The 13,355-nt window shown below is 42.0% G+C and overlaps 2 protein-coding genes across 3 annotated transcripts in view; both read left to right on the top strand.

Annotated features, from left to right (window-relative positions):
- The first annotated feature begins 1,704 nt into the window (after window positions 1–1,704).
- On the top strand, window positions 1,705–2,480 carry LOC132523272 (uncharacterized). Its single transcript, XM_060154051.1, has one exon. It carries the CDS (start codon window positions 2,377–2,379, stop codon window positions 2,473–2,475), a length of 99 nt encoding a protein of 32 aa, XP_060010034.1. The 5' UTR covers window positions 1,705–2,376; the 3' UTR covers window positions 2,476–2,480.
- Window positions 2,481–2,548: 68 nt separating this feature from the next.
- Window positions 2,549–13,355, top strand: part of ABL1 (ABL proto-oncogene 1, non-receptor tyrosine kinase) — a 133,001-nt gene continuing 122,194 nt past the window's right edge. The window contains exon 1 of one of the 2 annotated variants that reach the window (XM_060154050.1): window positions 2,549–3,224. In XM_060154050.1, the coding sequence (XP_060010033.1) occupies window positions 3,089–3,224 (136 nt within the window). In that variant the 5' untranslated portion in view covers window positions 2,549–3,088. The remainder of the gene's footprint in view (window positions 3,225–13,355) is intronic. The other variant, XM_060154047.1, reaches the window with a different exon arrangement.

Genomic DNA, 13,355 nt, shown 5'->3' with positions numbered 1-13,355 from the left:
CAGGGGCTCCACAATGCTTGTGAATGAATTATTAGTTTAAGAAGTGTGGGTTAGTAAGAGTTCTGATTTGATTGCTCAATTTTAAGCTAAACTAGAGAGAAGAATGAAGATGTGTAGGAAATGATTAAAGCATTAATAGGAATAAAAAGCCAAATTCAAAGAGAAAGATTAGGGTGATGACCAGGATAAGAATGGGTGAGTTAAAGGGCTTCCCTGGTGGCGCAGTGGTTGAGGGTCCGCCTGCTGATGCAGGGGACGCAGGTTCGTGCCCCGGTCCAGGAAGATCCCACATGCCGCGGAGCTGCTGGGCCCATGAGCCATGGCCGCTGAGCCTGCGCGTCCGGAGCCTGTGCTCCGCAACGGGAGAGGCCACAGCGGTGAGAGGCACGCGTACCACAAAAAAAAAAAAAAAAAAAAAAAATCAACTGTCTGACATTAAGTCAACAGTTACTTGATACTGAATGGTACAGTGGAAAAATAGTGCCTTTGTCACACATCACTAGGCCAGTGACCTAGTCACGTCTCACTCGGTTTCCCCATCTGTATATGGGGGTTAGCAATCCATGCCTCACTGGGCTAGAGTGAGGATTAAATGAGAATACAGTTTATGAAAAGCATAACAGCATAGTATAGACTAGGTGTTGTGATGAGTGGATCCTCTTAGAAATGGGTATATCCGGGGAAGGTAGGTGCACTGCTCTGGGGAGACATGGAGTGAAGAACTGGGGCCAAGGGTGCATTTTAGTTGCATAAAATGGGTTATGGCAGGTGTGGGTTTGGTGTGTCCGGGTCATCGGCTAGCTCTGTAGGCCTACTCAACAATCTCGGCTAACATGTTTTCATGTAAATATGTGCACACCTCTGAAATTAGATTGTTTAATCTTTCCCCCGCCCCCAGAAGTTAACATACCTCACGGTATGAGTTTGAGATTAATCTCAAAGGTTCCTTCTCACCCAGACATCTAAGATTGTGTTTGGTTTTGCCTCCGAAAGGTTCTTAAATGCTGTTTCTTTAATGGGTGAGCTTCCTGATACTCCAAAGAAAGAATTCGTTAGCAGAATGTCGGACGCTTTCCAGTTGTCTATTTTTCGCTAGTTCTAATATTTATGCTTCTTGGAGTAAAGGTGGAAGCTGGGGGTTGGGAGGGGCGGTGAAGTCACCAAATACCTCAGTTTCCAGGAGCGAGCTAAATTTTCTCTCCTAAAGAGGCTCAAGGAAGTAATCCAACTCCAGTTCTGGGGAAATCCAATCCGCAGATTTCCCCTTGCTTTGGTTCCTCGCCGGTCTTAACTACCCGCTCAGGGGAGCCATCGGCCAGCCCTACGCGCGGCCGGATAGAGTCCACCGGCTCCCAGGAGGGCGGACCGAAGCTCAGGAGCAGGGAGTAGAAGGCAAGTCCCCGGCGAGCGCTGACAGGGGCTGGCGCCGCAGGACCACAACTCCCAGCACGCTCTGCGGGCTACGCCAAAAGTGGTTGGCTGGGGGCTCTAGCCGTACTGTCCCTACCGGCCAATGGGATGCAGGAGAGTGATCTGACCCGGATTTTCGGAGACCAATGGCAGTACAGGGGAGGCGGGAGCTTCCTTACCACTCACCTTGCGCTCGGAAAAACCACATTTAACAGGTCGTGCGGGGCTGGGCTCCGGCGGGCAGGGAGACTAGAGCCAAAAGGTGCGGCGTCGTCCCAGAAAGCGGCGCCGGGAGGGTTCCGGTCACCTCGCGGCGCGCACCGGACGTCACCGGGGGCGGGGCCAGAGGCGGGGCCTGGCCTCGTTGTGAGCGGCTCGTAATCCATCATGGCGGCCGCGGGGGTCGGTGACCGTCCCTGAACAGCGCTGGAGCCGGAGCCGGTTCCCGGGTTCTGCGGCTGAGGAGCCCTTCCGTTGTCCACGGCCCCTACCTGCGGGGGGAGGTCGGGTCCTGCGACGGAGCCCGGGGGATGTGACTGCCTGGCGGCGGTGGCCGAAGCAACGTCCGGGGCCGGGGGAGGGGGTGTTTCGGGCAGAGACCCCCAGGCTCGGAGAAGCTGAGGCGGCCGGGCCTCCTCTCCCCCTCTGCCCGCGACCCGCCTTCGGGGCCGCGAGAGTCCTTCGTCCCTTACAGCCCCGCCCGGGCTCTGGGACCCTCGGGGTGGTCTCTTTCCCCAGACCTGGGACACCCCGTTTCCTGAGGCGTGGAGGAGCGTCGCCCCCGGAGTAAGCCACCCGTGCCTCGCCCCGGCAGCCTCTCTCTTGACCCCGAGCCGCTCCTTGCTCCGACTCCCGGCCCCAGGTTTGGCCTCGGAGCCCCCCATTCAAATCCCATCCCTGCTGTCAAGGGGCCTCCCCTTCCCCCCAGGTTGCTCCCGTGAGCCTCTAATGCCCTGACTTCTTCCAATGTCACCTACGGCCCCCTTAGTCTCAGCCCAGCCAAAAACTTTAATGCAAAGGAAAAGCTTGGACTGGTTTCACAGGCCTTTTAAAAAGCGGACTTAAAAGTTGCTGGCAATGCATTCCTTCTCGTCTGAGTGGAGGGCCAGCTCTCGCTGAAGTCGGGGTGACCCGTGTCCTTTTCCGGAGAGCAGGGCAGAGAAGCAGGAGCGGCAGCTAGGGCAGCAGGAAGTTTGTCGGAAGATGAAGACACCAAGATAGGGGTTGGGTGACTTCCCCAGGAAAAGTTCTGGAGGAGCATTCAAACACGATCCACGTTTCCCTGATGTGTGGAAATCGACATGACTTTAGCCTTACTGACCCTTGTACAGCATACCCTGTGAATATTTCTGTTTAGGTTTTTCTGCTTGAAAGGGAAGAAACTTACTCAGCCAGTAAAAGACACTTAAAATCAAGAAACTTTGGGATCACATCGCAATTACATTACTTCGAATTGATAAACTGCGATTATAATCTGAACTCCTCTGTTCACACATGTCAACCTAAAATCTTCGCTTCCTTTCACTATGGAAGATGTCTTGTGATTGACCTCAATTACTGACTTGTGGAGATGCGGTGAATGTGAAATCCCACATATAGATCGTTTTCCTTCTAAGCTCCCTGATCATTCTGAAAGATCTTGAACCCTCTTCTGGAAAGGGGTGCCTATCGTTACTTTATGGGGCAGCAGCCTGGAAAAGTTCTTGGGGACCAGAGGAGGCCAAGTTTGCCTGCCCTGCACTTTATCAAAGGAGCAGGCAAGAAAGAATCATCGAGGCATGGGGGTCCACACTGCAATGTTTTTGTGGAACATGGTGAGTGCTTTTCAAGCTTTCTGGTCCTGTTTTCAGCTTCGGGAATGCCTAAGGAACCTTTGAACCACAGCACTTGTGTCAGTTCTCTCCAGTTTTACTTAAAACTTCTGTTTCTGTAGTTATCTCTTAGTTTCTGGTGGAACTTTCTTTGTATAAGAAAAAGTTACTTGGTGACACTGGATGGCTTTATTCAAAATCTCTTGAGTTGCTTATTTCTTGCCTGATTCCCCTTCTAACTCACTGTTGACCTTGGACAAGCCATTTTACTATTCCACCTTCCTGAGGAGGTTGGGTTTAAGTGGTTTCTCAGGACCCATAGTCCAGGATTCTGCTCTGATCTAACGCCCGGGGTCTTCCTTCCCCTGCGGTGCGTGGATTTTACTACTTTATCTCCAGGGAGCTTTTCCCATATCCTCGAAGGGGTTTGTGCTCCCCTCAAAGTTAAAAACCACAGGTCCTAGTTGACACGAATATTCTTGACCTTTTCAATCATAAGTAGAACTTGAAAATACTCACTTTGGAGCTATGTGGGAACAGTCGAGGCGGCGGAGGCAGCATTCCTTGTGAGTTGAGGATCCCCAGCTTCTAGTTATTTCACCTTACACCAGGAGTATTCCTTTGCCATGGATGGAGCCTTTTCCTCCTCCTCTCTCCCTGTTTCATATGACATTTGGGACAAGAAAGGTTGTCTTTGACATTTTTATGAACGTCACTGGCATTTGAGTGCTGACAGTACATATTATACTGGTCACGTCCAGTAATTTTGCGTGAAGTTTTAAAGCTAAGGGTCAGCTTAGACTGATGTCTGGGACAGGGGACAGCCATGCACCAATTAATTAGGGTCCTGTTTGTACTGTCACAGCCTGACACTTTTCAGACTGTGTACTTTATATTAAAATATCAACTGAGCCCACCCACCCTATAAGCAAACGTAGGACGTGTGCAAGTAGCATATACTTTGAAATTCAATCACAAATACCCTTAACAGTGGGTGACTACAACGAACCAAGTTCTCTGTTCAGTGAACTTGCATTTGACAGTTGAGGTTGATTTTCTTAACGGAAATCGTCATCTAAATAACCTGAGTACTTGGATTTTACTTTGCCTTGAAACATTAGTTATATTTTAGCCTTGGTTTTAGACAGGCAAACATAGTAATGTGTTACGGCGCTTCCCAAGTTCAGGATTTATAAAGTGAATTGTTTACATTTTTAAATAGTGATGATCATGCAGCCTTAGTGAAAATTGGTACAGAGTTTTTGGAGAGCTTTGGCTAACCTTATCAGAATTTAAAATGTACATACCAGTGACCCAGTAATCTCACTTCTAGGAAACTATCCTGGTATAGAACGCTGTAGTGCCTTACATGTGCCTTAAACCCCTCCGGGGGGTCCAGAGGTTAAAACTTTTCGTATTAACACAATACTAAGACAAGACGTTATTTGCACTCTTTGCTCTATTGGTGCAAAAGTAATGCAGGCTCCTAAGCATGAATCAAGGCTGTGGCGACTAACTATAGTAGCCGTTGTATTCTTCATGCCGTGCGCTCATAGTAAAAAAAAAAAAATTTTTTTTTTTGGTTTTCACTTAAGAATGTTCCTGGTGAAGCAGCAAAATGATTAATTTTACTAACTCTTGACTCTTGTGTTTATATCTTGTTAATCTTCTGTGGATGAACGGGGAAGTAATTTTGTGTGCCGGTTGTCTCTAGGAAGAGTGCTTGGGCAGTGGTTAGTTGCGAGCTGAACTTGCCGCTTTTTTCATGGACTACCATTTTTACCAACAAACTATGGTTATTCAGACTAAAAAATGTATAACAGAGTCTTTCAAGGAAGACAACTGGTAGTGTCTCTTGTCAATGATAAAATTTTTGCTTGCTTTCCAGCGAAAATTAGGATTTTGGAAAACTTGTATCTGCTACTGTGATGCAGAGATTGGTGGTAATATTTACAAATGTGCTATTTTGATATCTTATAATGGAATGTATTATTTGGAAAATCTGCATAATTCAGTGAACTGATATTTTCTAAATGATCAACACATGATGTTATAAAATCAGGCACAGGTACAAAAGATTCATTCAAGGTGCAAGATGGACCATTGGATTTTAATGTAACAGAATACAAAAATTAATTGATAGAGTTTTAGATTCTACTCAAAACTAATCTTTAAGAAACTACCACTTAGCGAGTTTGGTGTAGCTTCAAAGAACAATACCTACAATTATTTATAAACAGGGGAAAACAGGTTATTTTCCAGTGATAATAAACTGTTTATTTTTAGGTGAACAAATGAATAAATGATTTAACTTGTTCAGTTTAAATTTATACTGTGGTAGATATTGATGAGATAACCTATATAAACAAAAGCACTTTGGGGTCCTATATAATTTTCAAGAGAGTAAAGTGGTCACGAGATAAAGTTTTAGAACTGCTGCTACAGAAAGTCTGTCAAGAAGTCATATAAGGGTGTGCGCAAAAAAAGAACAAAAAAGCCCGGAAAGTCATATAAGGATGTTTATTGCCAGCATACTGTAAAGTACCACCACTGAAAGATGTCCACGTAATGGTAAGTGGAAAAAAGCGATTTGGGGATCAGTCTGCATGGTATGGCCCTATTTTTGTAAAACAAACATTAACTATTTATTTGTACATGCACAGAAAAAAGTGTGGAAGGATTTAGACTGACATAGTTGTTAATCTCTAGGGAATTGGGATTTAGGTGGAAGAGCAGAAAACTTTCACTTTTTACTTTGCATTTGTGATATTCCAGACCTTTTACAGCAAATTTGTTTTGTTTTGTCATACCCAAATTATGAGGGTTTAAAAACCAAATCGATGGGAGCCCAACCAAATAATCACTTCTTTGTAGCACCTTTTAATGAAAGAAGTTGCCTAGATCATGTTTTACTGAAGACAAACCAATTTCTTTGGACTTCGGGTATACTTTTTCTAGGGGAACAAATGGTTCTTGATCTCTCACAGGCTGACCTTTCTAGAGTTGGTTAACATCCATATAGATTGGATTAAAAAACTTGCAGCCATAACATACAACGTTGAACCAGACATGAATCTGGAAGCCAAGAATAATGTTGCGTGGTGGTGGTGAATCTGAAAGGAGTGGGCAGATGGCAGCTTTTTGCTGGGATCTTTCAGGGTCAAAGGGCTGGTCATATGTACAGGGGAAAAAAAAGGAAACCATGATATTATTTCAGGGACCATATGTTCCTTCCAAATTTCGGTGTCTTGACTAAGAAAATTCACTTTTATGAAAGCTAGTAAAGCAGGCCTGAAAGCATTCACTAGTAAATCTGTTCACCTTAGTGTGTCCTTCTTTTTTCAGCAAATATTTATTGAGCTCACACTATGTTCCAGGTAGTGTTTTAGTCATTGGTGATACATTAGTGAATAAAAACACTTCCCTGCCCTCCTTAAACTTACATCCTAGTGGGTGGAGACAGACCCTAAATAAGCTAAATAAGTAAAATATAGAGTATATTAGGTAGTGGTAGGTGCTGAGGAGAAGAATAACATAGGAAAGGGGGCAGGGAATATTGGAGGGGGGTGATTTTCATTAGGGTGGCTAGAGAGGCCCCACTGAGAAGGTGGCGTTTGAATAAAGACCTGAGGAGGGAGGTGAGGGAGCAAGCCATGGAAATAATGGCTTTCAGGCAGAGGGGAGTCAGGGCGCACAGGGCCCTAGGCAGAGCTTGCATAGCAGGCTCACGGAGAAGTCTAGAGTAGCTGGAGCAGAGAGGGCAGAAGGAGAGGTGTAGGGGATGAGATGGGCGGTGGGGGCAGGCGGCTGCAGAAGAATGTGGCCTTGTTGTCCATCTCAAGAATTTTGACTTTTACTCATGTGGTGTTGGGAGAATTTTGAGGGAGGAGTAACAGGGCCTGATTTACGCTTTAATAAAATCTCTCTGGCTGCTGCGTTCTGAAGGAAAGCAAAGGAGGAAGGAGGGATTCCACTTGGCTGTTGATGGCAGTACCCTAGAGGACAAGGGTGAAGGCTTGGCGCAGGGTGTGGCAGTGGTGGAGGGGTCAGATTCTGGGAATATCTGAAGGCACGGCAGACTAGGTTTTCTCTTATGTTCGATATGAGACGTGGGGTGTGAGGGAAGTCGAGGGTTTTTGGACTGAGTAACTGGAAAAATGGCGTTGCCCTTTACTGAAATGTAAACTAGAGGAGCGGGGTTTGGGGAAATGGGTTGGGGGATGAAGACCTGGAGCTGAAGTGCCTGTACGCATCCAGGTGGATGTGACAGATACACAGTTGAGTCTACAAGTCTGAATTCAGGGAAGCAATCCAGGTTGGTGAGAGAACCTGGGAGTTACCAGGTTCTAGATGGTATTTAAAGCTAGGAGAATGGATGACATCCCCAAGGGAAATCTCCATGTATGTGTCTTTCATATAAGTAAGGTGCTATTCAGTAGTTTATGATATTAAGACTTTACATTTTTATATAGGATTAGTTTGAATCTTTTTTTTTTTTTTTGCGGGGGGGGGGCGACATTCAAATTTTGGGTGGGAATGATTTTTAAATCCTATATCTCTGTGGATTTTTTCCCCCTAAATCAGAAAGTTTCAGAGTTAAAAAAAAATTGCACACAATTTTTCCTATTTCTCTTGGTAGTGAATATTTTCAATATAAAACCATTTCAATTTTTAAAGTTTTGTAATTCTTTTCTAGTTAATGCTTTAAAAAATTGAAGCTTTTTTTTCTCTATAAACTATTTCTGGATTTTCTAATTTTAACTTAGTACATCTATGTCCTTCAAGGTATTACTTAGTTAATTTGTTTATATCAGATGTTTTGCTATGACCTTAACTGAAAAATGATTTTAAGAAATTGTTTACTCTCGATTTAAAACTACTCTTTTCAAATAAAAGTTTATTCAAGGTAATCGAATAGGAACTTGATAAATCAACACTGTAATTCTCATCACTGTTAAATTATACTAAGCATTCAAACACATCAGGAGGTGGGAGAACATACAGCTATTGAGTCTTATAGGTATTAAAGTTCAATCAGATCCTTAAAAAGAGGTTGTTTGGAAAGATTATATCCCTGTATTTATTAGGTATTGGGTTGTGGTACATGAACTAAGAAAATGCAAAATTTTATGTTTGTACATTTTTTTTAAGGCATCCTGTTATTTTCCATAGTCTAATACATTTTGTATGGCTTTCTTGTTTTTCACGAAATCTTATTGCCACTTTAAGAAATATGCTTATAATATAGAAGAATACAGAAATTTCAGTCATGGGATAAGTAATGGAGGATGATCAAAGATGGTTTAACGAAAAGAGTTTTTACCTTATTTAAATGAAACATCCTGTTAAAGAAAATAATAGAAATTGGAGAAAACAAGAAATCATTCTGTGTTGGTTAAGATCTGTGCTTCAGATCTCCGTGTGATAACCACTGGTGTGTTGTGAAGTGTGTTGCAAAGAGATACACTTTATGAGTGGGAGGAAAAGGATGAGTTAACATGACTGAGTTAGGAATTATACCCATAGGAGTATGTCAGGCATATTATCTGGGTCTACGGGGTAAAAAGATTAAAATTGCTACTTAGATGATGAGTATCAGTAAAAAGAAGCACTCCCTTAAGGTCTTCTGTGTGCGTATTCTGCAGTTCCCTGACTCCTTGTCTTTTTGGTGGTTGCGCCCCTGACATCACTCTTCTGTGGGTTCAAAACCCACCTACCTTTCAAAACTCTGCTTGGGTCCCACCTCCTTCTTGAACACAAATTTTGATGTGTTGTTTTTGGAGTGTTTATTTCCCAGATATTTGGGAGAGTCTAGATATCTTACTGATTTCTAACTTAACTCCATGTGGTCAGAGAACATCCTCTGTAAAATTTCAGTTTTTTGACATTTACTGAGATTAATTTTATGACCCAGCCTATGACCTGTCTTACTGAATGTTCCATTTGTACTTGAAACAAATATGTGTTCTGCAGTTGTTGGTTGTAATTTTCTATAAATGTGAATTAGATCAAGTTGGTTGACAGTGCTGTTTAAAATCTTCTACAGCCTTAGTTATTTTTTGTATACTTTTTTATCTGTACTTTTGCTAAGTTTCTTTTTGGTCTCTTTTGTTACTGAGCAGGGGTGTTAAAAATCACAGCTGTGATGATAGATTTTGGGTTTTCTTTGCTTTTAATTCAATCTTAAAATTTTTTTAGCTTTTAAAGTGTTTGTTAGAAAACAAAGATGGCAGGGGTGGGGGAAGGAAGGGGGCTAAGCAATTAACTAAAGAAGCTAGAAAAACAAAGTAATCCCACAGTACACAGAAGGAAGAGAATGGTAAAAATAAAAACAGAAATTAAGGGACTTCCCTGGTGGTACAGTGGTTAAGAATCTGCCTGTCAACGCAGGGGACACAGGTTCAAGCCCTGGTCTGGGAAGATCCCACATGCCATGGAGCAACTAAGCCCATGCGCCACAACTACTGAGCCCACATGCCACAGCTACTGAAGCCCGCGCACCTAGAGCCCCTGCTCCACAACAAGAGAGGCCACCACAATGAGAAGCCCCAGCACCACAATGAAGAGTAGCCCCCACTCGCCACAACTAGAGAAAGCACGTGTGCAGCAATGAAGACCTGATACAGCCAAAAAAAAACAGAAATTAAGAAATGGAAATGATAAAAATACCAAAAGCTGACTTTGAAAGAAATTTGTAAATTAGGCGAACGTCTAGCAAGATTGATGAAGGCATACACGAGCAATATTGAGAATGAAAATATAACTATAAGTATTCTGTTAGTTTTTGTTTCATGTATTTTGAAGCTCTGTTATGTAACCAAAACTTAGTTTTCTTTTTCTACTTTTCAGTTGGGATACTTTCTGTTGATCTGTGTTCAAGTTCACCAACTCTTCTGCAGTTTCCAGTCTTAAGTTTCTTTAAAATTTTCATTTCAGATATTGTCATTTTAAATTGTGAAATTTTCATATGGTTCTTTTTTATAGTTTGCATTTTTCTATTGAGATTCACCATCTTTTCACTCATTAGGTCCATCTTTTCCTCCAAATCCTTGAAGGTATTTATGATAAAGATCTGTCTGTTAATTTAAATATCCGGGTCATCTTGGGGTCTATTTTTATTGATTGCTTTTTCCTTACATTATGAATCACATTTCCCCACTTCTTTGCATGTTTAATCATTTTTTATTATATGTCAGACATGTGGATGTTACATTATAGGGATTTTTGGATCTTGTCTTACGTTAGAGAGGTTTTCGTTTTGTTCTGACAGGAAGTTAAGTTACTGACATACTCTTTTGACCCTGAAGTTTGGTTTGTGTTTTGTTAGATTGAGTCTATTTTGGACTTATCCTTAGTCCAGAAACATGGCCCTTACTCTAGGGGGCGTTCTTTTTTTTTTTTTTTGGCTGCATTGGGTGTTCATTGCCGTGCGCAGGCTTCCTCTAGTTGTGGCGAGCGGGGGCTACTCTTCATTGTGGTGCATGGGCTTCAGCAGTTGTGGCTCATGGGCTCTAGAGCGCAGGCTCAGTAGTTGTGGCGCACGGGCTTAGTTGCTCTGTGGCATGTGGGATCTTCCTGGACCAGGGATCAAACCTATGTCCCCTGCAGTGGCAGGTGGATTCTTAACCACTGCCCCACCAGGGAAGTCCTAAAATTCTTTTAAATTAAAAATTTTCTTTCAGATTTTCTTTGATACTTAGTACTTGGTTCCTTGATGGTAGAGACCAAGTTCATACATCTTGATGGGTCAAGCACTATATTTTTTACAGGCTAGATGCTCAGTAAATATGGAATTGAATCTAGTTAAGTGATTTTCTCAATGCCCCCTCTGTATCATGAACTGTGTCAGTCTGGGGTAGGACAGCAGACTACCCCAGAACAAGGGGACAAGGTAGCTAGCCAACAAAAGACTCTGTGTCTAGTTTACAATCCTGAGGACCACCATTGGCCATCTGCTTGGGAAAGTGGTTATTGCCTTTGAATCAGCAGTGTGGGATAGGTCCAATAAACAGGCTGAAGTAAGGGGGTACTTGTTCAATTTGATCTTGGTGGTTAAGTGGTGGGGAGCCCCCTGCTGGAGCCAATAGTACCTTTCACCTAGGTTCTTATCTTTTTATGCCAAGGGCTGCTTGTGGCCACTAACTGAATCTGGAAATACAGTATAGTACAGGAGTATTGGGCTGAATTTATAGTAATTTATAGTAATACCTAAACTTAATTGGAACCTTCACTTAAATAGATTTTATTTTTTGGCATTTTCACTTTTATGAGAAAGAAAGAAAGGCAGCCAATAAGAATTTGGTCAAAACAAACAACTCCTGAATTTGCCCTGGTATTGTGTAGATTCAGCATTAACTTATGTACTTTCTGCTTCTGCAGTATCATTAAGTAATTCATGGTTTTATTGGTGATTCTGTAGAATCCTGAATTACAGAGGGTGTTTCTTATGGATGTGTAAAGATCTAAATATTTTAAAAGCACTTTCATATACTTTTTTTGGGGAAATCTATAATGTGGATAGGATAGATGTTATTCCTCTTTTTCAGTAGAGAAAACTGAGGTTCAGGGTGGTGAAGTAGTGTTTTTAAGATTATATTGCTGATTCATTATAGAGCTGGGGTTGAAATCAAGTGTTTTTTGATAGCTTGAGTATTTTTTCTGTCAAAAACATTACTTTTTTGAAGATGGACTAATGCCTTTTGAAAATCTTCACAATGTTGAAATGGGGCGGGGGGGGTGTTTAGATTTAGAATGCATCTAATCAAGAAGTTTATTTTTTTACTGTTTTGTGGAATATGTTTTTGACACTATATTGAATATTCTTACCTTTTGGTAGTTGGGTGTTTGGGGATGGTAGTACATAACAAAATACCTTATTTAGGCATTTATAACTTACAATTTATGCTTTAATAAATTTAATTTTATTATTCATAATTTTAGAAACCTGTAAATTTTCCATGCTTTGTGACAGTTTTAAATTTTATTTTAAAATTTTTAATAATTTCAAATAGACAATACAATTTCTGATTTAACTACAAAACTACATTACATATATTTAAACTATAAAACTATATTACAAACGTCTGTTCTGAGAAGCTTGCTTCTATCCCAGTCCTCTATCCTCTTTATTCCGCTGCTCCCTTTGGGAAGCCAGTTGTATTAGTTTCTCTTATCCTTCCAGTGTTTCTTTTGCAAATGTGAGCAAATATATATTTATTAAACAGACGGTAGCATGCAGTATGTACTGTTCTGCACTTTAAAAATTTTCACTTAATGTATCCTTAGGATCTCTCCATATTGGAATATAGATATCTTCATTCTTTCCATTGGCTTCTGTTGTATCCCACTGTCTTGGAAGTACCATTGGTTTTTCAACTAGTCCTCTGTTTCTGGATATTTGCATTGTTTCCTGTCTTTAGCTATTACGGACAAAGCTGCAAGAATAACCTTATACCTGTCATTTTATCCTTGTGCAGGTATAGCTGTGGGAGAGATTCCTAAAAATGGGAGTACTGGGCTAAAGGGTAAATGCATTTGTAATTTTTATTAATAGCTAGATATTACTTAGTAGATAGTAGTAGCAGATAGATAGATATTAATATGGATACTGTGTTGATGGCTACATTCCCTTCACTAGTAATGCACAAGAGTGATTATATCCCCAGAGCCTAGCTGAGAGAGTGTTACCAAGTTTTGGGACTTTTAAGTAAGTGATAGTATTTTGGATTTACTATGGATTTAATTAGTAGCTCTCCTATGAGCAACGTTGAGCATTTTGAAGATGCTTAATGGACAGACATATTTATCTTGCTGTGAACCATCTCACCACGTCCATTATGTGGCAAATGCTGAAGTAGGGAACTGTGCAGGGCCAGGTTGGTTGCCTGCACAGCATCCACTGTCCTCTGATCTGTCACTGCCCGTGTGTCTCACAAGAAACAGCCTCATCCCAGCCTCCGCGAGGGGGCCCGATTAGGTGGTTTTCAGCCCTAGCGGTACATTAAAATCTCCTCAGGAGCTTAAAGACTTCTGTCCAGGTTCCACCCCTGGGGAGGATTTAATTGGCCCGGGGAGACGCCCGAGCATCAGTTTTTTGCCTGTTTTTCTATTAACGAGAGATTTTATTCAAAAAGA

The sequence above is a fragment of the Lagenorhynchus albirostris genome, chromosome 7 (genome assembly GCF_949774975.1).
Source record: "Lagenorhynchus albirostris chromosome 7, mLagAlb1.1, whole genome shotgun sequence".
NCBI lineage: Eukaryota > Metazoa > Chordata > Mammalia > Artiodactyla > Delphinidae > Lagenorhynchus > Lagenorhynchus albirostris.
The sequence above is the reverse complement of the archived record's forward strand: the minus strand, read 5'-3'. Positions and strand labels throughout refer to the sequence as shown.

Excerpts from the sequence above, each read along its gene's own strand:
- LOC132523272 (XM_060154051.1), top strand. The coding sequence starts at position 2,377 with ATGTCACCTACGGCCCCCTTAGTCTCAGCCCAGCCAAAAACTTTAATG.